At 44.8% G+C, this 20,457-nt stretch overlaps 1 protein-coding gene across 1 annotated transcript; it reads right to left on the bottom strand.

Annotated features, from left to right (window-relative positions):
* Nucleotides 1–6,206: 6,206 nt before the first annotated feature.
* Nucleotides 6,207–19,746, bottom strand: LOC104517440 (tumor necrosis factor ligand superfamily member 15). The gene is made up of 4 exons (XM_010177147.1): nucleotides 19,549–19,746; nucleotides 12,820–12,871; nucleotides 11,532–11,579; nucleotides 6,207–6,634 (listed from the first exon to the last, which is right to left on the bottom strand). The coding sequence occupies exons 1-4, from the start codon at nucleotides 19,744–19,746 to the stop codon at nucleotides 6,207–6,209; spliced, it is 726 nt and encodes a 241-aa protein (XP_010175449.1).
* Nucleotides 19,747–20,457: the final 711 nt, after the last annotated feature.

Genomic DNA, 20,457 nt, shown 5'->3' with positions numbered 1-20,457 from the left:
CCCAAGCTGCCAAGGCACTCATGTATGGTTGTAGATGGGATAAACCTGTTTTTTTTGGCCAGGTATTGATTTTCCAAGGTGGCTGGGATGTTATGGTTGTTGTCTCCCTTGGGTGCTCAGTAGGGAACGTTGCTCCCCGACTCAGCAGGCTGAGAGTAGGGCTACGATGCAGTTTTGGATGAGCGCTGCTTTTCCATAGGACTTTCTTTTTTCCAAACAACCTAAGAAATAACAAAAAGAGGGAACCAGCTGTTCCCCACGCTGCAGAGGTAAAAAGGATTGAAAAAGCAAATCTGTTCAACCTCTATGTCTTGCCTTTTGAAATGCAAGTCTCTGTAAATCCCCAGGGGAAAGGCTGAATCTGAGTTCACTCTGGGTGAGGGACCTCTAACCATGCATTAAATAACAATTATTCACATGTTAACACAAACCCAAATAGGTTCCTTATACACCAGCATTATCTGGTTGTATTAGCTGATTGCTCTTAAGTGTTAGTTGGTTAGTGTTTTTTGGAAGGGGACCAGGATCAGAAGCTGGCACCTTAATTAAATTGCATTTTTATTATCATAAAACTCTACTGGTAAAGACACACATCAGTACTGAAGCACAAGACATTATACAATCGCTTATATAAAATTCTTTACAATAGCAAAATGCTATACTGGTGTCTAATACCCAGATTTGGGCAAAAAATTCTTGTCATTTTCTGATTCTTCTAAAGAATGAATTTTCTCCTCATTTCTCATCTGAAATGATGGGCTACTCAGGAGATTAATAAACCAAAGCACAGTGTGGTCAGTTATAACAGACAGAGGTGAAAAATGAGATTCCCTCACAATTCTGAAATACATTGAAAACCACAAATGAATATCTTAATCCGTTCCACTTGGGTTGTGCTGCCGTTCAGTAGAGCCTGGTAACATCCCTTTGTACTGGGGGTCTGCTCATCCAAACACCCACTCAACTGTTGTGTCTAAAATCATCTCAGCAGCATCTTTTTTTTTGTCATTTGGTTTATGTTTTGTTAAAGAACATGACCTTCAACTTTACACCTCCAGACTCACCCCCAGTACCTGAAGGGGCTACAAGAAAGCTGGGGAGGGACTTTTCATAAGGGCAGTTAATGACAAAACAAGGGGAAATGGGTTTAAGCTGAAAGAGGGGAGGTTTAGATGAGATATTAGGAAGAAGTTCTTCACTGTGAGGGTGGTCAGACACTGGAACAGGTTGCCCAGAGAAGCTGTGGCTGCTCCTCCCTGGAAGTGTTGAAGGCCAGGTTGGATGAGGCTTTGAGCAACCTGGTCTAGTGGAAGGTGTCCCTGCTGATGGCAGGGGGGTTGGGACTGGACGATCTTTAAGGTCCCTTCCAATCCAAACCATTCTATGATTCTATGACTCTAATCCTGCCAACATACATGTGCTGGAGATGGTCCATATAAGTGCTCCTTGATTTGGAGAGTTGCCCCTATAATGATGTCGTTGAGGGTAAATACAGATAAAACATTTGATCTGCTTTTAATTTGAGCAATGTAGATCTTCCTCCTTCCATATATCAAAGAGGAAAAATGAACTTGTTTTTACAGTGCTACCTCTTTAGAAACATGCTCAGGACTGAGGACAGCACAGGTATATGTTGGTAAGATTGGAGTTGTGATCCTTATAGCTTGATTTAAATTTATTTCTGTGTGTATAGGGAGAGAGAGTTAATGCTTCTTTACAAATACTTAGTTTTTAATGGGAAAGGAAGCAGTAGGGAAGTGAATCTTTTTATGAGTTTGGGTTATATTTAGTGTTAGTTTTTTTCAGATCAAAGAGATGAGGGGAGAAGAGAATTCCTAAGAACTAAAATATTTTGATCAGATTTTATATTAAAAACATAATAATTGTTACTTTTTCTTTAACAGTTTTGTTCTGAAAAGTGTTTTGTTTTTTTTTTTTTTCCCCCCCTAAGACATATAAGGCTCAAAACCTGAAATTATATATTTTTAACTCATGTAGCATACTGCCTATTTCGCCTTTTTCCTCCAGCTTGGATTTTTTCTTATAACTGTTTTAGTTTCACATCCACCCAAAACAAAATATATTTTCAGTTTGACCACAGACTGAAAGGTCACTTGGTCACGTGATGTCCAGATTTCATCATCTTCTCATTCAACTGAAAATGCTGATGCATGTGTATTTTCATGTCTCCAGAAATGATTTACGTTAAAGACAATTTTCTAATTCAATAAACACAGATTTCTGAGAACACTTCTTAGCTTTGGAAAAATCTGAGGATCCACAGCTTGGGTTCAGCCTGTTTGAAATATTTCCCTTTAAGCTTGACCTCTGGCTCACTGAAGTGGCTTTACTGTGACTTCATGCCATTGACTTCTGTGAAGGAATATCTGATGTACAACAGGGTCAGAATCAGTCCCTGCATACTTATTATTATAAGTTAACATACTTATTATTTCCTGGTTACTGTTACAGAAACATTATTAGGGCTGAGAAAGGGGAAAAAAAGGAAAAAGAGAGAATTTCCACTATGGTAGATGTGTGGATTAATATGTTTGCACCACTTTAAAACAAGTAATGCCAGATATATTACTTTATGTCATATAAAATGTGCTAGGGTGCTAAAAGTGCTAAAAGCTGGTGTGTGTCAGGGGGTGCAAAAGCTTGCTCTAACTGGACTAAAATAAATATTTTTGTGCCATGGATAGTGGATCAAGAGAGTCACACTTGTAAGGGAGCTGCAGCAGGCAATGCTTTGCTTGTGAAATTCATCGTTAGTGTAGAGTGGACACAAATTGTGTGCCTTGTGGTAGAAAAGGCTCATTATTGCCAATGTGCTTCCTAGAACTTCTATGGAATATACACAAATATATGTGGAAATAGTCATATAGACTATAATGTCTATGTATATTTATGTATATATCCCATAGAAGGCCAAATACTGCATTCACCACTCCTCTTCCCCAGACCTCATGTTCACCATCATTCAGTGCACCAGGCGTTAAGTGATGATAAATTTAGATACATTTTTTTATGGAAATCTGCTGCACAATCCTATTAGGATTGTGTTATGGACTCAGAAGAAAGCTACATCATCTCCTGTAGAAAGAAAGAGTTTTCAGAATTTCTGTAACAACTGTCTCAGAACAGCTAGAATTTACACTCCAATTTTCTCCAAGGGTAAACCCAATTCATCCTAAATAACACTTCATAGAAGCTTTCCTACCTAGTTGCTGAGAATCATCTATCCTGGACAGGTCACTTTGAAGTCTTGCCTTTACGAGAATTATCACATTGTTTCATGGGCTAGTCACCTAAAGTGCTTTACGTGGTGGTCTGCAAGAGCTGGAAATTTCATGTTTGTATGAGTTCAGAGCCTATTTTGGTCACATAACTAAGAGATGAGAAGCTCAGAAGGACTCATTGTGGAGTGTTGAGAGAAGACTTTAGAAAAATCTGAGATATGGAAAGTCTTAGGCTTCCCCAGAGAATAACCTTGTCTTGAGCTGCCAAGAGAGTGAGATTTGGTCAGATTTTACCATGGTGTGGAGGGTTTCTGAGCAGTAAGAACAGCCCTGCCAAGGAGCTGAATGACCAGACACCCTTTCTGAGAAATAAGGAGGCCAGGTTGCATGTGCCAGGTACTGAATGGGTACATGGGGAATGACTGCTCCAGTCTCAGCCAGTTTCAGCTTAAAAGAAAAGGCTGAACAGGTGGAGGCAACATAGGAGTCAGGACTTAAAGATGGAAGTGAATCTAGCTAATAAAGAGACAAGGGGATGTTTTGGCCAAGACTGTGTGCACCTGCTAGCAGCATCGTTACCTTTGCTTTCTACCATCCTAACTTATTTATGGATGTCAGTTCTCTCTGTGCACTGGGGTGATTGTGAGAGAGAAGTTGCATGTTAAAAATTAGATTTGGACAAAGAAGTGTCCTTATACCTAATGGAGAAGGCCAACAAGGCAGGAAGGTGTTCATGGGAGAAAGGGATCAAGAGGACAGCTGAGATGTGGATGTGGGGAAAACATCCCCACACAAGTCAAAGAAAAGATGGGAAGCCAGACTGTAATGAGCTTTTGATGCAGGGACATTGTCAAGGTCTCCTAGATGAGCAGTGCTGTATAGTGGACCAACAACCAATAACTAGACTCAAGAAGAATCTGGAAGCAAGACAGACACACACTGAGGAAAGAAGGACGGGGCAAGATGGCTATCTCCTAGCTTTTGTGATACGTTTAATGCTGCCTCAGTGTAGATAAAACAGTGAAGAACCTAGAGCTACTATGGGACCCAGGCACTGCAGGATAGAAAGGATGGCCAAAAAGCCTTCTTTCTGAGATGATTTACTCTGTAAAGGTTTAAGAGGTATAGTCATGCTGTCAGCATGAAGGTGTTTACACCAAGCCATGAATAGGCAGAGATCCTGGTGTTGCCTGGATCTCCTACTCTGCTCCTCTCCTCCATTCACCCCCAATCTGCCTTGGCCTTTCTCTATGCTCTACACATCAGCTGTGCCACTGACTATTCCTTGTCAGCTCAAATAGATCTTTATACAGCAATAAATTGCCTCCTGCTAGGAAGAAGCTCACTGTGGACAAAACAACCTGGTCTCACTGCTGGTTGAGCTGCAGTATCACCCAGAGTCTTTTGTAGCTGGGCTGTCTCCACCAGAGAACTTCTCTGACCATTTGAGCTCCTCAGCTACAAGCCCCCCATCCCCAGTGCTACCTATTTCCCAACTTCAGTGCCTCCCTGACAATAACAGTGTGCTTTTGGGTTCCTCCATGGCTTTGAGTGGAAAAATTAACTAGGCAATCAAGTCATCCTGTCACTTCTGGCCAAGAGTTGGAAACTGGAAGAAATCCAATGAGGTGAGACAGGAAAGAGAAAGAGTTGCAGAGGAGAAGCCTGGTCATTGCAGAACAGCTGGTTGGTAGGTACTCAGGTGTGAGACCTCCTGGCAGTTAAGAGTGTAAAGTCCAAATCTACAAGAGCATGACTTGAGTAATAATCAGTGATATATTTATTGTGGGAGGAGAAGGAAAGGTGGGGAATTTCCCTGAGAAGACAGTAAAATCTATGAAAATAAATAAGTTTGAGGTGGGAAGCTAAACATTCCTGAGCTCTACACCTGGCTGTGGCACGTCATGATGGTGGCTTTGGATCTTTTGACCTTGTTTTGGGACTATTGGCTGCAGCCTTCACCCAAGGGAAGGGCTGGGGAGTCCCTTGAGGTTAGTGGACCGCTGCAGCATTGGAAATGGCTGCAAGGGGGAGCACCAAGACAAGTCCCTTCTTTAGTTGCACTTGTTTTGCATTCAACATAATGGAAAGCAAAATATGGCAGAGGTTTTTCTCTCCAAATTTCAGTGGTTGATTTAAAAAAGTGTGGAAAATTTTGCTGCGTGTCTCTCTCTGCCTTGTCTTTGCTGTTTTCCTACTGTTAGGACCTGGTGGGGAGATTCCACTTTCATGCTGAAACAGAAAGTGTTTGTGTGTGTTCCCTAGAAATTTTACATGAAGTTTTGAGGCTGGATATTGAACTGTAAACAATTTCTTGGGGGAAAAAAAAAATAAAATAAATTTCAAGTACCTGCTGCAAAACACAATATATAATTTTAATCTACTTTACAGGGAAGTGAGAAGGTATTAATTAAGCAGTTAATGATTAATCTCAGCTTTATGTTAGTGCAAAGTACTGATCAAATCTATTCGTAAGGAAATGATGAAAAGTAATTACCTTTTAGAACCGAGAATCTGAAGAAGGGTCATGCAAAACTATACTGGAAGTGCTGGAGAAAGGTTGAAACGCTTTTTTGAGCTGAGGAAATTGTACATTGGAGGTGGGATTAGTGACGTAGCCTCGCTGCAATATTCAAGATCAATTTTCCTACCCACTGTTCCTTCCTATCTCACCAACTTTTGAAGAGCTCTCAGTTTTCACTTTCAAAAATACATTTTTTTTTTCTGCAATCTGACTTTCATTTTTTTTGTGGTTTTTTGTTTTGTTTTCTTTCAATTCAACCTGTGGCTTCAACTTTCCCTACCCCTTAATTTAAGGCTGCAGGGAGCTTCAGGGGAGTGACAGTACAGAAGAAGGATAACAGCACAGAGATTGCACCCCGACACGCACCCACACAAAGCCAAGGTCCAGCGAGGTCACACCAGGGCCCTGAAGAGAAACCCCCACCAGCTGCTGCCAGGGACCTACAATAAAAAGGCACCAAAGAAAGTTTTGTGCTCCTTAGTGTAATCCACCAGTTTGATGTCACTAACGTTGACCATTAATTTGTCTCCTACTTCTAAGGAGACCACGGCGCCCAGATAAATGGGCTGGAACCAGCTATTTCCCTTTTCACTGAGGGTTGTGGTGCCTGTCAGCAGCTGGGTGGGCTCGGGGTAACTGTCAGTGACTTTGGTGATGATCTCGGTGACAGAATTTGGTTTACTCTTGTTTTCAATGGGCCCTCGGAAAGTGACCTGAGCGTAGACATAGTAGTCCCCAGACACAGGTATCACCAGTGCGTTGCTGGAATAACTCAAGTTGTTCTTGGTAAAAGCCAAGCCTCGCTTGTCTTCCCACTGCAGGATGGGCAGATGGTTTCCCACGGGATTGGTGAGATCTTGTTTCTTCACTGAGGGAGGAAGAGAGAGGAAGAGGTGGGTTAGTTTGCCACAGCTGCTGAACGTGATGTGAGTTCTTCACTCCAAAGAGTGGGCAATCTAACTAGGGTAATCATAATGCTAGGGCTGAAATGGTCTTATTTTACAACTTGAAAACTGAGGTGAATTGGCTGCAGGCCAACTGCCCAGGGATATTTTTGGAAGGTGTCCACAGGGGATCTGGACCTGAGCAATTGGGAGTGACAAGTCAAGGTTGCTTTTGGAAGACCCTGACCAGCACACAATCCTTCAGGCTGCCTGAAGGATTATGCAGTGACTGGATGTCCTGCTTGTGGGCCAGATCCCAAATGATGAGACTGTCCTTCCTAAAGGCTGAGTCTTATGGCACTGTGGAGCAATGCAGATGGCTTTACCCTGCAGGTCCAGGATGTTATCTTATCTATTTACAGAGTAAAAACATTGTCCTTGAATGAAACTAGTGCTGGGACAATTGTACACACGGGTACCAGGCCTGTACCTAATGGTTCAGGATAGTAATAAGAAACACTAAAACATCATTTTCTTCCATAAAGGTGAAGTTTCACAATGATCAGTCTGATCTATCACCAAACACAAAGACACTTGAACTTCTCTCCCTGCCAAGCTGCTTCTGAAGGACGTTGGGGTTTGTTATACCTTCTGTCAAGGTATAACATAAAATTGTTGTGGTATGACAGCAGCTGAGGCAGTGAAAAAGAAGAGGATAAAAACAATTAAGATTCTGCCAGGTATTAAAAAGAACCTGGAAAGTTAATGTTAAACACTGAGAAAGACTTCCAGGAAATGTGACCTTTTTCATGAGCTTGAGTTAATGTTTAAAGTTGATTTTGATTCAGTATTTGGGGAAGGGGTGTGTGTGCATGGGCAGGGAGGCCAACTGAGTGTAGGTAAGGTAAAGCTTTGAAATTCCCATGGCAATAACCATTAGGTTTATCCTGGGTGAAATGAGATTCACAAAAACTAATGTGCTCAGCTCCTGATGACATCCGTTTCCCTCTCTTTTCCAGCAATAAATAATCCGTAAGGAGACAAGAAGGTGTTAGGAGAGCAATTTCTTGCATATTCTCTGAGTAGCACAACAAAATAATGGCTTTTTTTTTTTCCAGCCTGCCTGTCAGTGCTGCTGAAATACCAAATATTTCTGATCTTTCCCCAGGAGGCAAAGTATATGGAGAGAGTATTTCTGCGTGGGAGAGAGATAGACAGGGATGGTGATAGTAAGCCAAGCTAAATTATAGAAGGACTATGAGGCTTAGAGTCAATGGAGCTTTGCCTGATACAGAGAGAGAGGGCAATAAAAGAAAGTGAAAGTACTCATGGTCTGCCTTCATCCTCATCTACCTCAGTGTTTTCAGACTGGTCTGTGTCCTGGCAAAAACTGATGTAACATTTGACTCACTCTAAGGTTTACAAGAGCTTGGAGTGATACCTCTCAGAGGTCAGTTGGTAGCAGATAAAATCGGGTTTGAAATGGAAAGGATCAGAAAAGATCAGAGTATTTCCAGAAAATATCCTGGGCTCTTTTCCATCTTGGGAATTTTGAGGGAAATTTGAAGAGAAGCTGCATGTGAAATAATCTTTACCCTGTATAATGACGCATTTAAAATGTCAATGACACTCAGTTCTTCAATGTTTTTTATAAGTAACAGACATCTCAAATGAAGTACATGATTTCATAACTTCTGGAATTAGGCAACTCTATGTTTTACAGCTATAACCTCCCTTTTAGAGTAAAGCTCACTCTATTGATGCTCTCTATTTTCAAGTTAAATATTTTTTCCCATGCTTTCAATACCAGTCGAGGAAAAATGCATGTTCAAGTGCCTTTGAATACAGTACAGCTTCTTTTCTAGCAGCAGTTGGACTTTGTAATTGCCATTTATTTATTTCATAAACATATGGAGCGATACTTCCTGAAAATATACCTATTATGCTAACTCTTGAAGTATACAAAATCTGCTTTTAATAAGGGATTCATTGCTACAAGTCCTTCAAATTTCCCACCCGCTGTAAATTTTTCGGCATCTCTTACATGTGAAATTACTTCTCCTTTCCCCAAATCCCTTTTGGTTTAGTCCCTTACTGGAGTATCCCTGTTGTTTGGTAGCTTTTGTGTACATTTTTTAGCATTTTGGTGAACATGTGGGGTTTCTTAGTATGTACTGCAAAGACCCATGGCTGCACTGTCATTTTTGCTCAAGATTGTGCCCTGGGAGTTTAATAACTGTCCTTAGAAAGTCATTACATCCAACAATCGAGTGGAACCAGAAAGTGATGTTCCACCTAGATTAAGTGGAGAGCTTGGATATCATTGCAGCACGATAAGTGCGAGCCAAGTACTTGATGGTGTTTCTGCAACACAATTCATCCAGCTGTGTCACAGGTTGGTGACAAGAAGGAATAGGCATTGGTCTGCATTTTGACCCAAAGTGCAACCAAATAAGCCAGGGAGGGGTGGATGGCATGGCATGGCACAGTCAACACCAGGTATACATTAGTGCACAGGAGAGAATGGGGATGGAGGAACATCCTGGCTAGGTATTCATGTGGATTGTGCCATTCTTCACTAGCTACAGCCACTCTGGGAGGGGAGACCTTGGTGCCAGTTCACATAAGTTCAAAATGCTCAGTGTGTGTTAAAAAGGCCAAAAGCAGGTGGAAAATTCATCATAAAGGAACAGGGACGAAAACATCGAGACATTCTGCTGCTGTTAATTTAGTGGTGCAATCCCATGAAAGTACTATGGTTAGATCTCTGTCCTCTCCCTCCTCTGCTCTCACCCTCAGAATATATGTGCCTAAAACTAGAAAAAAAAACAGAGTGAACAGAGCTCTGGAAGGGATTTCCTACAAGTGAGAGTTTGTAGTCTACCCCCTTCACTTTGAAAAAGGTTCTTGAGTTGGGGGAATGTAACAAAGATCTGAAGAATAATCATTCCTTTTTCACTTTCTACGTACGAGTCATGGTTTCTGAGAAGACCAGAGCAGCACCCAAGAAATTATTGTACAGCAAGTTTAAAATAACAGGAAGTATTTCCTGACTGTGATGCAGCATTAAGCTTGGGAAGTCATTGCCACAGGGTACAGCACCAAAAATAAGCTTGGGCTAAAAAAAGGTCAAAGACAAGTTCATGGAAATTTGGTTTGCTGATGGCTGTGTAGCACAGCAGCCTGGGTGTAGCCAGAAAAGGAACGAGGAAATCCCTTTAGCTTGTTTCTTTTCATCCTCCTTGCTATGGCCAATTGATCTACAAAGGCAGGTTGAAGAGGATGAGCACTATCCCAGGGAGAGTGCTCAGGAATGACAGCAAAGGAATTTTTTGCAAGTGGGGGTGGTCTGAGGACATTGGAAGAAAATTATTGGGTGCTTCCCTGTGGCAACCAGATTTCTGTGCAACCCAGGGAAGTTCCTGTTGGCAGAGCTGTGCTTTGGCTGCTCTTCGGAGCCAGCTGCACCAGGAGCCCCTGGGTCTCTCTGCTGTGATGGGACTCAGGGGAAACAGAGGAACTTACACTAAGGGATAGTCCTTTTGCTCTTGCAAACTTGCACTTGAGCAAAGATGTGATTTTGAACAAGGACAGGTCAGTTTTGAAGCTCTAGCAACCTGTATGCAAAATGGGATGGGACCAAGGATGTGCATAGAATCATAGAATCATGGAATGGTTTGGGTTGGAAGGGACCTTAAAGATCATCCAGTCCCAACCCCCCTGCCATCAGCAGGGACACCTTCCACTAGACCAGGTTGCTCAAAGCCTCATCCAACCTGGCCTTCAACACTTCCAGGGAGGGGGCATCCACAACTTCCTTGGGCAACCTGGAAGGAAGGAGTTAGGAGGGAGTTTGTGGATTAGGGAAAGCAAACCACGCTGGGAAGGAAATCAGCCCTGAAATACTGATTGAATTAACCCTGTAGGTGAATTTGTGTGAAGCATCATGCCACTTCTCGTATGCTTCAAGTTACCAAAGTGCTCCCTTGGGACAACACACAGGGTGTTGGGGAAGCCTCTGGGGTGAGTGGTATTTTTGAGAGGTATAAATTGCCTTAGGTCAGAGCAGCTGGAGAGCCTTTCAGCACTCCATCCACATGGAAACCAGCCAGGAAGCTTTTCTTCTTCTCTGGTAATACCTAAATTTTCCAGGTGGGTGGAGTTGGCGAGGATGGGGGAAAGCTCAGGACAGTGTCGTTGGTGTGATGACAGCTACACCTTCAAGGCTTAGGTGGTGAGATGGTGGCCTTGCAAAATGGATGGCAGCCCCCTCAGAAGTGTCTGGCAGCCCACCCTGCCACAGGGCTTTGTGAGAGCACCTTCCTAACACAAAATAAGGGCATGGAGGTGTTCAGCTGGGCATAACTGATCCCTTGCTTTCTCCAGTGTAACTCAGAGGTGATATCACTAAAAACAGGAGGCTATTTGATGACAATAAGGTGTGTGTGGCCCGAGTCAGACCTTGCAGAAAAATAATGGTCCTAAAACTGATCTTATTTGATCTGATTTTGTTCCCAAACTGGTATTTTTTCCCACTTGACTGCTCAGTGAAAGAACCCACCATGTGGGCTCTTTCCACTGCCTTTTCTAGGGGGTTTCACAGGTCACTAAGATACCAGGCACCTATTTAAATTCATTTATAGGATAAAAGGCTTGGAAAAGTAGCAAGCAGAAAAGTTTCTGTCAACTACTTCCTTCATGGGCCCTTTTCTACAAACATAGGCTGCAGTAAATCTGTTGTGCTCAACCAGGCAAAGCTGATGATTATTTTTCCCATGTTTCCTGCAACACCTGATCCTGTCAGACCCACAGAAACCCAGATTATTGCACCATCTGCTGTCATACGCGCAGGAAGCACTTCATTTTTGGAACAAGTATTACCTGTCAGGTGTGCTCTTGGCTTTTCTGCACTGGAAAGTGTATCTGTAACTGAGGGGAAAAAAAGAGAAATAAATATATATATAAGGATGTTTGCTGCTATTCAAGTCAATGAGATGTGAGCAGTGATTGATGGCGTTGTGTGCAGCCCCTTTCCATTTCCTCATACGTTTGAGTCAGGAGTTATTTGCCATGATTTAGGCATTGGAAGGGGCTGCCCAGGGAGGTGGTTGAGTCCCCATCCCTAGAGGTATTTAAAAGATGGGTAGATGAGGTGCTTAGAGATCTGGTTTAGCAGTGGACAGGTTTGGTTGGACTTGATGATCTCAAAGGTCTTTTCCAACCAAGAGAGAGTCCAGCACAGAGCCACCAAGATGATGAAGGGAGTGGAGCATCTCCCTGCTGAGGAAAGGCTGAGGGAGCTGGGGCTCTTTAGCTTGGAGAAGAGGAGACTGAGGGGTGACCTCATTAATGTTTATAAATATGTAAAGGGTGAATGTCAGGAGGATGGAGCCAGGCTCTTCTCAGTGATGCCCAATGGTAGGATAAGGGGCAATGGGTGTGAGCTGGAACACAGGAGGTTCTGCTTAAACTTGAGAAGAAACTTCTTTCCAGTGAGGTTGACAGAGCCCTGGGACAGGCTGCCCAGGGAGGGTGTGGAGTCTCCTCTGGAGACATTCAAGACCCGCCTGGACGCCTTCCTGTGTGATCTCATTTAGGTTCCTGCTCTGGCAGGGGGATTGGACTGGATGATCTTTCGAGGTCCCTTCCAACCCCCAACATTCTGTGATTCTGTGTGATTCTGTGAACCAAATTATGATTCTCTGATTGTTTATTGACACCGTTGAGGTAATAAAACCCTTTTGTAAATGACTGAGCTTGCCAGACCTGCCATGATGTTGACAGGGCACATTGCAGCACTGTCTTAAATTGCTGGAGGGTGAACAGAGGGGGGATGTGGTGTACATGGGCTCCTGAACCCATGTTTTTGCATGTTCAGGGATTTATACTGATCTCAGAGATCTGCTGGGGAGGTCTGTGCTGGCGTTAGAAGCTTGCACAGCCCTGGGGTTAGAAGTGCTTGTACTTTCACTCTGGCCCTAGTTATCTCCCTGCATCTTGTTGCCCAGGTTTGCCTCTGTCTGCCCTGGCTTGTTTGGCTCCAGAGGGATTTGGGTGGTGAGAGCAGAGGGTGTCAGGGGAGATGTCAGCAGCAGGGTGCTGCGACAGAGATTGCAAAACCTCGGTAAACAGAGGTGTTGGGGATGGGGGAAAGGACTGGCCAACTTACCAGAGGAGACTGCCCGTTGCTTCAGAAAGCGAGAGCTCCTCACTTCTGTGACCTGTGGGAGAGACATGCAAGCAGTTAGCTCAGGGTTCCCAGGTGTACAGGACCTCCACAGAGCATCTTGTTCACATTATCCCAGAAAATGGAATGTGCTACAGTAATATTATCGACCTCAGTGAGAGCTTTGCTGTGAAAGGACAAGTCCTGACAGGGCTTTGCTTCCCTGTTGTTTGTTTGAAACCGCCTGCATCTCAGGAAAGGTGCCAGGGACAGGACCTGGGCTCCTGTGGTGGTGGTTGTGTTAAACTCCATTCTTGTTCAGAGGCTGGACAAGCCCTTGACTTAACTGGGAGAGGAGTGGTCAGTATGAATTGGCCATTGCTCACCCTCCTTTGGGACAGTGCCTCCATCCAGCACTGCTGGAGCACCTCTGTTGCTTGGAGATGCTTCTGTCCCTCAATCTACACAGAGCAAACAGCAAGCAGAGCAATCTGAGTGATTCTTCCCTGTCTCAAGACTCAGCTGATCCGAACCTTTGCAGGTGCTCTGTTCATCCATAATGCCAGCAAAGAGACTAATTGAGGTGTATCAAGTACAGAGCTGTTGTTTCACCTGCTTTTCTTCCTGCATCTGCTTTATTTCAGACTGTTAGTCTGTTGCTGAGGTCTGTCCCAAATGTTGGGTAGCCTCCTTGGAGTTCAGAAAGGTGCTGAGCAGGTCTGAGAGTGCAGCTAGCCGGGGGCGAGCTCTGTGGCTCGCTGACACTCCACCCAGGGAAGGCAGGGTGATTCGTGCATGCTCGCCTCTGACGTTTCCTTCTAGAGCCAAACACCAGCTCACTCACAGCACATCCTGGTGCCAACTTGCATTTGCACGGCAGCAGGGCACGGCCCTGAGCTGTGCCAACTGGTTCTGACGTTTAGGTTGAGCAGTTCAAAGAGAAACTGCTGCCTGCCTGCCACATGCCTACCAGGGCTGATCCTTCTGCATCATGCCTGGGCACGGCTGCTGGCTTCTCACCAGTCCTCTTACAGCAGCCTGCAGAGCAGCATGGATCCTAACTGGGATGCTGTGGGATGCTGACTCTGGATCCAGCCTCCCAGAGGTGTGAGGAGCATCCCTTGTGCTTTTCCCAAGGCACACAGTTCATTGTGGGTCTGTGCCAACAGTGTGGTTGCAGAAAGTTGACAGTCTGGGTTATGCAGCCAGCTCAGGGCCATCAGGAACCTCTATCACATAACATTTGTCAGGAGCACGCTGCTGCAGCGTGGTGTTTTTTATGGACAGCTACCATAAATATAGTGAATAAACTGATCAGCTTGCAGGTGGGGATTTCATGCACAGTGCTTCAAAAAATAGGCTGAAATAATATTAGCACAGAGATGTTGAAGTTATCTCCTGGTGGCTGTGTCTCACACAACTCCAAATGCTGCAGGAGAAGTAGAAAATCGATAATTTATATTGGCCAGGGAAAGGAAAGTGTTTGCAGGAGAAGAGTCAGGCTGCCTGGGTTTGGGGACTGCTGGTTACTCTAATAAACCCAAAGACACAAGCAGTAAATATCCATGTGCTTCTGCACAAAAATAGTGGCTCTGGTGTGTTGTAAAAAAAATGGAGAAAGAAAACTGCAGGGAAATTATCTTTTTTTCCTTTTTTTCCCCTCCCTTCCCCACCTGTACACATATATACAGCCCAGCCACAGGGAAATGTCAGCGAGAAGGCACAGTGGTGTGAAAGCTCAGTGTGTGGCTGACAGAGAGAAATGATGTTGTGCTGTCAATGAGATGTCTGGGTCTTTCATTATGACTAATGACTTTCTCCAAGGTCCCTGTCTGCTTGCTGTGGTGTCTAAACATGACTGTGCTTTTGATGTGACACAGAGTCATAGCCAGGTGACTTTGTCCTTCCCCTAATGGGAAGCACAAGATCAGTGTGGAGGATTTTCCTCAAACTTGCTTTTTGGACAGATTTATATGTGTGTATTTTACACCATTATTTATGTGACACTTCCTACATATTTCTCGTGACATGTTTTCTAATGATGCTAAGTACTGCAATGAGCTCCAAATCAATCACCAACCTCCATTTTATCATGTAACCAGTGGGACTGTTTACGTATTTAAAGCCTCACTTCTGCTGAAGTGCTTCATATAAACTTGGATGTTGCAATACAAACAGAGATGATGGGAAAGTGGGAAGGATATCAAGAAGAATTCTGATTCTTTACAAAAGCTAAAAAAAAAAGTGGTTTTGACTAAAAACTGGGAAGAAGCCTTTTTTTTTTTTTTTTTTTGCAACTACAATTTACTTGTTTCCAAAGAAAGCCAGATGGAAACTCCAGGTGCAGGAGCTGCGTTCATAAATGCTGAAGGACAGTGGGGTGCAGTAGATAGAGCAGGGTGCTGCCAGGTGTGAAATTATTCTGTTGCTTGGAAAAAAGTAGATTTTTTTTTTTTCCCCATAATTGTGCTGTTTGATAAGGATACAAATCTAAACCTGCCATAGGAAATATTTTATCACTAGTCGATGCTACATAATGACCAGATATCAGTAATATTTGTCTGAAACAGGCAGAGATGGACATTGATGGTGTAGATGAGGTGGTGAGGGAGAGCTAAGCAGCATGAAACAAAAGAGAGATAATTGACACAATTAGTGTTTTCCTGTCTTTTCCTTTCTTCCTTAGCTGTGATTCTGAAAAGTTCCCAGCATGACTTCAATTTTCCCTTTGGTTACTGTGGAGAAACTGTAACCAGCACTGAGTGATGTTGAAAATCCCACTTTACAGCTAATTTGCAGACAAACCCTATCTTGGACAGCCAGCTTTAATTACCCTAAAGACTGCGGTATAAAAACCACTTCTATATAGTTTCGATACCAAAGTAGTCCAAAAGCCCCACTGCATTTATATCCATATATCACTAAAAGCAAAATGAAGGGCTGAACATCCCCTGTTCACACCCTTGGCCTCCTGCACCTCCAGGAAGGGCTGGGGGTATCCAGACAGAGAATTCCATGGGAAAAGCAGCTTGGCACTGCAGGCAGAGAGATTAAGAGGCAAAATATCCCCAGCACCTCCATTTTTAGCAGAAAATGCTATTTTAGGGGCAGGGTCTCTGCAGGTCATACACAGTCCATAGACCCACAATTTTGCTGACTCCAGTGATGCTGCACAGCCTGAGCTGGGCATTTTTGGTAGGGGTCTGTCCTGTGCCAGTAAAAAACTGGCCTCAGTGGGAGTATTTTGGTGCTGGACTGTAGTGCCCAGTGTAAGATGTACCCAGAGCACGTGCTCACTGGCTTCTTTGCCCATGTGGACCATGTGCATCAGGCAGCAATAACCAGTCAGGAGTTTTACTGGTGCTCTCTTTTGGAAGGGGAATCCCAGTCACCTGGGCTTAGGTGCAATACTCACTGCTCCTCCCCAGGTATTTCTCCATCCCTACAGCTCAGGAAGCCATTTCAGGTTCTCTTTCCCATTTGGGAAGGCCATTAGGGCTTCTGGCTCTGCATGTTCTGGAAGTCCTTATCTGAGCTTTGTTGCTGGCTTTCTGTCTTCATCCTTTTGGATGGGATCCAGGTGGAGCTGCTAGGACTTTGAAGTCCCTCCTCTACTGAAGTAGCTTGCTTCTGTATTGCAAGGCTGACATGGCACAGAAGTTCATGTCCCATCCTTTGGCTAGGTTTTGGAATTTCCCTTTATGCTGTTTGTGGTCCTGCCATGCCAAGAATGCCATGAAAATAAGCCCAAGTACCAATATCTCCAGGTCACAGGACTCGATGCTCTGCTGTATTAAGCCAGCTGAACGGGTGGCTAAGGTAGACAGAGATGCTCTCCTGGCTGCTATGTTGTTCCCCTGGTAGATTTGCACACTCAAACTGAAACTTGGCTTCCTTTTGTAAATGGCTGCACAGCAGTCCTGGTCCTTCCAGAGGAAGAGCATCACTAGAGCCTTTTATAGATTTCCTACTGATAACACAAGCCATGTGTTATTGCTTAAAAAAAAGCCTATTTCCTCACCTCGCTCTGTCTTGAAGCACAAAAGGAATGGATTTCTATTTCCAAAAGGGAAGTAGTGTAGTGAGCCTGGAAGGTGTCCAGGGAAACCATCATCAGACTTGAATTATTCATACAAGTCACATTACACCATGAGAGAGACAGAGAGAGCTGGCAGCTCACACATGCTGCTGTAATGACATTACTTGCCCTGCTTTTTCCTGAAGGGGACATTTCCAGAAGAAAAGGTGAGTTTATATCCCTTCAAAGGCAGAATGGGACACCATGTGCACCCACACAGAAGCAAGAGATGAATGAAGTGTCTCACCCTCAGGCAAAGAGAAGAGGCACACCCCTGTTGCACAAAGGTTCCCTGGCTCCCCTTCTCCTCCCCCTTCCTCCAGGAAGGATGGGCTCAAGAATTTACTACATCTGCTTCTTGCCTGCTCAGCTGTCAGTCCCTGTCTCCTCCCAGGACTCTCCCCAGTGCATGAGAAGTTGATACTCTGGCAAGTGTGGGCTGAGCTCTGGTCCTGGGGCAACGAGAGGACTCCTCCTGTGGGCTTGCTGCTGCAAGGGTCAGCAAGCGAATACGCATCTGGTGCGAACTTGAGTCCGCCCACTTGCTCCCAGTGTACCCAAGGCATCCGTGCCCTAAAACCAGTGCCACAGAGAGTTCTGGCACATATCTGATCCCAGCCTAGTCCTCCTGATTTGGGCTATCAATGAGGCACGTGAGGAAGGCATTCTTTAACAATCCAGATCTAACACTTCAAATGCAGAAGGAAACACAAAAAGACATTTTCCTGAGAGCCTTTATGCCCAAAAACATTTCCATGGACTGAAACACCCTACAGCTGTGCCAGCTGCAGGACACGGCTCTTTGGGGAATTAACAGAAAACTACACAGGCAGACAAATCCACCCCTCTGTCCTCTGTTGCTGGACAACACTGGTGACACAGTCAGTCACCAGTGGAGTCAATGAAAAATGCAGGATCCCATTGAGCTGCAGCCAGGCGCTCCACCCCCCTGGGCTTGGCACAACAGCAGCGGGCAGCTGGCCAGCCTTGGTGGTTTTTCAATTGCTCACTGGGACTTGCAGAGGCTGTAAATCATCTGATCACCTCGTTACATCATTGTGGGAATACTACGCACTAATAATTCAGTGCATATGCATGAGAACACACACTCACGTAGCCCAGGCTAGAGCAAATCTAGTGGCTTATATTGCACTTTTCCTCTTAAGAAGACAAATCCGGTCACGAAACTATTTTTCTCTGCTAACTCTGCCAACAGGTCAAAAGCCAGGAACACATTAGTCCAATCAAACAGGATAATGCTTCATTATTATTTCGCTCTAAGGTTGTTTCAAGAACTGAACTGTTCTGCTCTGTACAGCCTCAAAGGGTGCAAGCAAAGAGCAACGCAGGTGAGACTGTCCAAAGCACCTCTTGGCTCTGTGTGCACCCGCTCTAGCTGGCCTAAATAGCAGTAACAGGGTCAGTGCAGTAACAGGCACTTTCACACGGGCAAGAATTGGTCAAATTTCACAGCCTAAGGTACCACACAGGGCTGCCACATCTCCTTTCAGCCATGCATGAAGGTGTAACCAGGTGACGTGGAAGCTGCTGCGCCCAGAGTTGACATCACTTGGGTGCAAGATGCTGACTGTGCAGACTTGAGGTCAAACGAGGGTTAGAACATCCCTCTGCAGCCATGAGTACAGCTGTCACACTGTCTGAACATCCCTAGGCTAAATGTGGGCAAGCTTAGAGATCTGCCTTGGAGGCCACTTACTAACACTGCTTTCTTTTGCTGTTCCTAAGTGAGCATCTAACAAGCTGGCTAATTAGTTGTGGCATTTTAGACCTGAAGCTAAAATTCAAACCTGAATTCCTCAGACCTACAGGCATATATACATCCTTCTAGCATGAGGCAGTCCGGCTGAATTCATATCTACAGTGGAAATAGGCACTTGTTTGCAGTCTGGCACAAGAAGGAGTGGAGCAGTGTAGGAAAGTGTTAGAAGCAGCTACACCAGCAAGCTTGGATTGCAAAGTGAGTTTAGCTGTTTCTCAAAGGAGAAGAGCTGAGCAGATCCCTGGCTGTAGTGCAAGTTTTGATGAGGAGTATAAAAATGAGATGTGAAATTTAGGGTCAGACTCTTTAATTGTCCCCAGTCATATTTCTGCATGAGTTTGCATTAATAATACACAAGAGCTGTAGCTGTCTGCCCAGTGATGGATGATGGGCAGTGACCCACTGACATCAGCAGCACAGTCAGCAGATGTTTGTTGAAATAGGACACTGAGAGGGGAAGTCTCAGATTTAACCCAAAAGAAAGGAGGAAAATAAGCCATAGTGTCAAAATCTGGCTCTGAAATCAGCGGAGGGACACTAATTTCCAGCAAGTAGCAATTTTTCTTAAGCATTTCCTGCAGCATGTCAATAAAAGTTTTAAAGTTGTATGTTGTACCCTGACCTTAGTAAAATTAAGCCAAGAGGAACAGAAACCGTTAGTTAAAAATGACCAAAGAGTAATAAGATTTATCCCAGGCAGATTGGCTCTGCGTAAGGAAGAAGGAATGTAACAGCCAGTTTCTCATGTTTCTTTAAACACGAGAAACTCATAAAAGGAATAAAAGAACCAAGCAAACCCAACCCTGGAGACACGAGACGTGGCGTTCTCCTCCTCGCAGGGTGGCAGGACAGAAATTGGTCGTCAATCTCTTACCTGGCCAGCGCAGGAGCTGGGAGCTCTGAGGTTTCCAACCAGCAAGTAGGCAGTGGGCAGCGCCAGGACCAGCACGGTGAGCAGACACAGCAGCACCACACACCGTATCCTCCTCAAGTCCTCCCTGAGGTGCATCCTGGAAGTTTGGTTGATCCCAGGAGCCGCCTCTTCCAAGGTTATCTCAGCCACACGGTCCATGTCGGTACTTGACGTGTGAGCTGCTCTTGTTCCTGGATGGAAACTGGGAACGGCAAAATCTCTTCTGGTGTCTACCCTGCATGGAGACCCCCATTAAATAAGAGCTGCCCCGAGTGTGGGAAGGCACCGACACACACACACCCTCCCTCCCAAGGAATGCACCGCCTACAATAGAAACCTAGCTCAGGGAAAGGGAGCACGGCGGCTCCCCAAGCTCCCCGAGGTGCCTGCTGCATGCCTCCCTCTGGCTTTTTTTTCCCCCCCCTTGCTATGCAGAAGGAAGCTAGGAAAGTCCCAGTGGGTGGAACCAGGATAAACACTGCTGCTGGGCTGGATAAGCTTGAAAGCTTTTCCGCATGGCAAAGGGAACATGAAACCAATGGGAGTGAAAGTGAGAAGCACAGGGGGAGAGCGAGAGCCAGCGGTAGAGGGGAGCGTGCGGCATCCCAGAGCCCGGCAGTTTCAGAGCAGCCCTGGGAGTAAAGGGAAGAGACTTTTAGGGAAGGCGAGGGTACAGCAGGAGACCCCAAAGAAGGGGTCTGAGTCCCTGAAATGTTGCTTCATTCCTACCTTTCAGCAGAATTTGCTGCTGGTTGCTCGATATACCATTTGCACCAAACCATTCAGGGTCAGGCCTAAAACAAGGTGTTTAAGTGCCGTGGGGTTCATCTTCTCTGACCTTGTTTTAATTGTGCTTTCACAGGAGTCTGT

This window comes from Antrostomus carolinensis, unplaced genomic scaffold, assembly GCF_000700745.2.
Source record: "Antrostomus carolinensis isolate BGI_N321 unplaced genomic scaffold, ASM70074v2 scaffold54211, whole genome shotgun sequence".
In the NCBI taxonomy this organism is placed as follows: Eukaryota; Metazoa; Chordata; class Aves; order Caprimulgiformes; family Caprimulgidae; genus Antrostomus; species Antrostomus carolinensis.
The sequence above is the reverse complement of the archived record's forward strand: the minus strand, read 5'-3'. Positions and strand labels throughout refer to the sequence as shown.

Excerpts from the sequence above, each read along its gene's own strand:
- LOC104517440 (XM_010177147.1), bottom strand. The coding sequence starts at position 19,746 with ATGGACCGTGTGGCTGAGATAACCTTGGAAGAGGCGGCTCCTGGGATC. Across the intron at positions 11,580-12,819 it reads GCAACGGGCAGTCTCCTCTG|TTACAGATACACTTTCCAGT; the intron begins GTAAGTTGGCCA and ends TTTTCCCCTCAG. Across the intron at positions 6,635-11,531 it reads GCCAAGAGCACACCTGACAG|TGAAGAAACAAGATCTCACC; the intron begins GTAATACTTGTT and ends TTCCTCCCTCAG.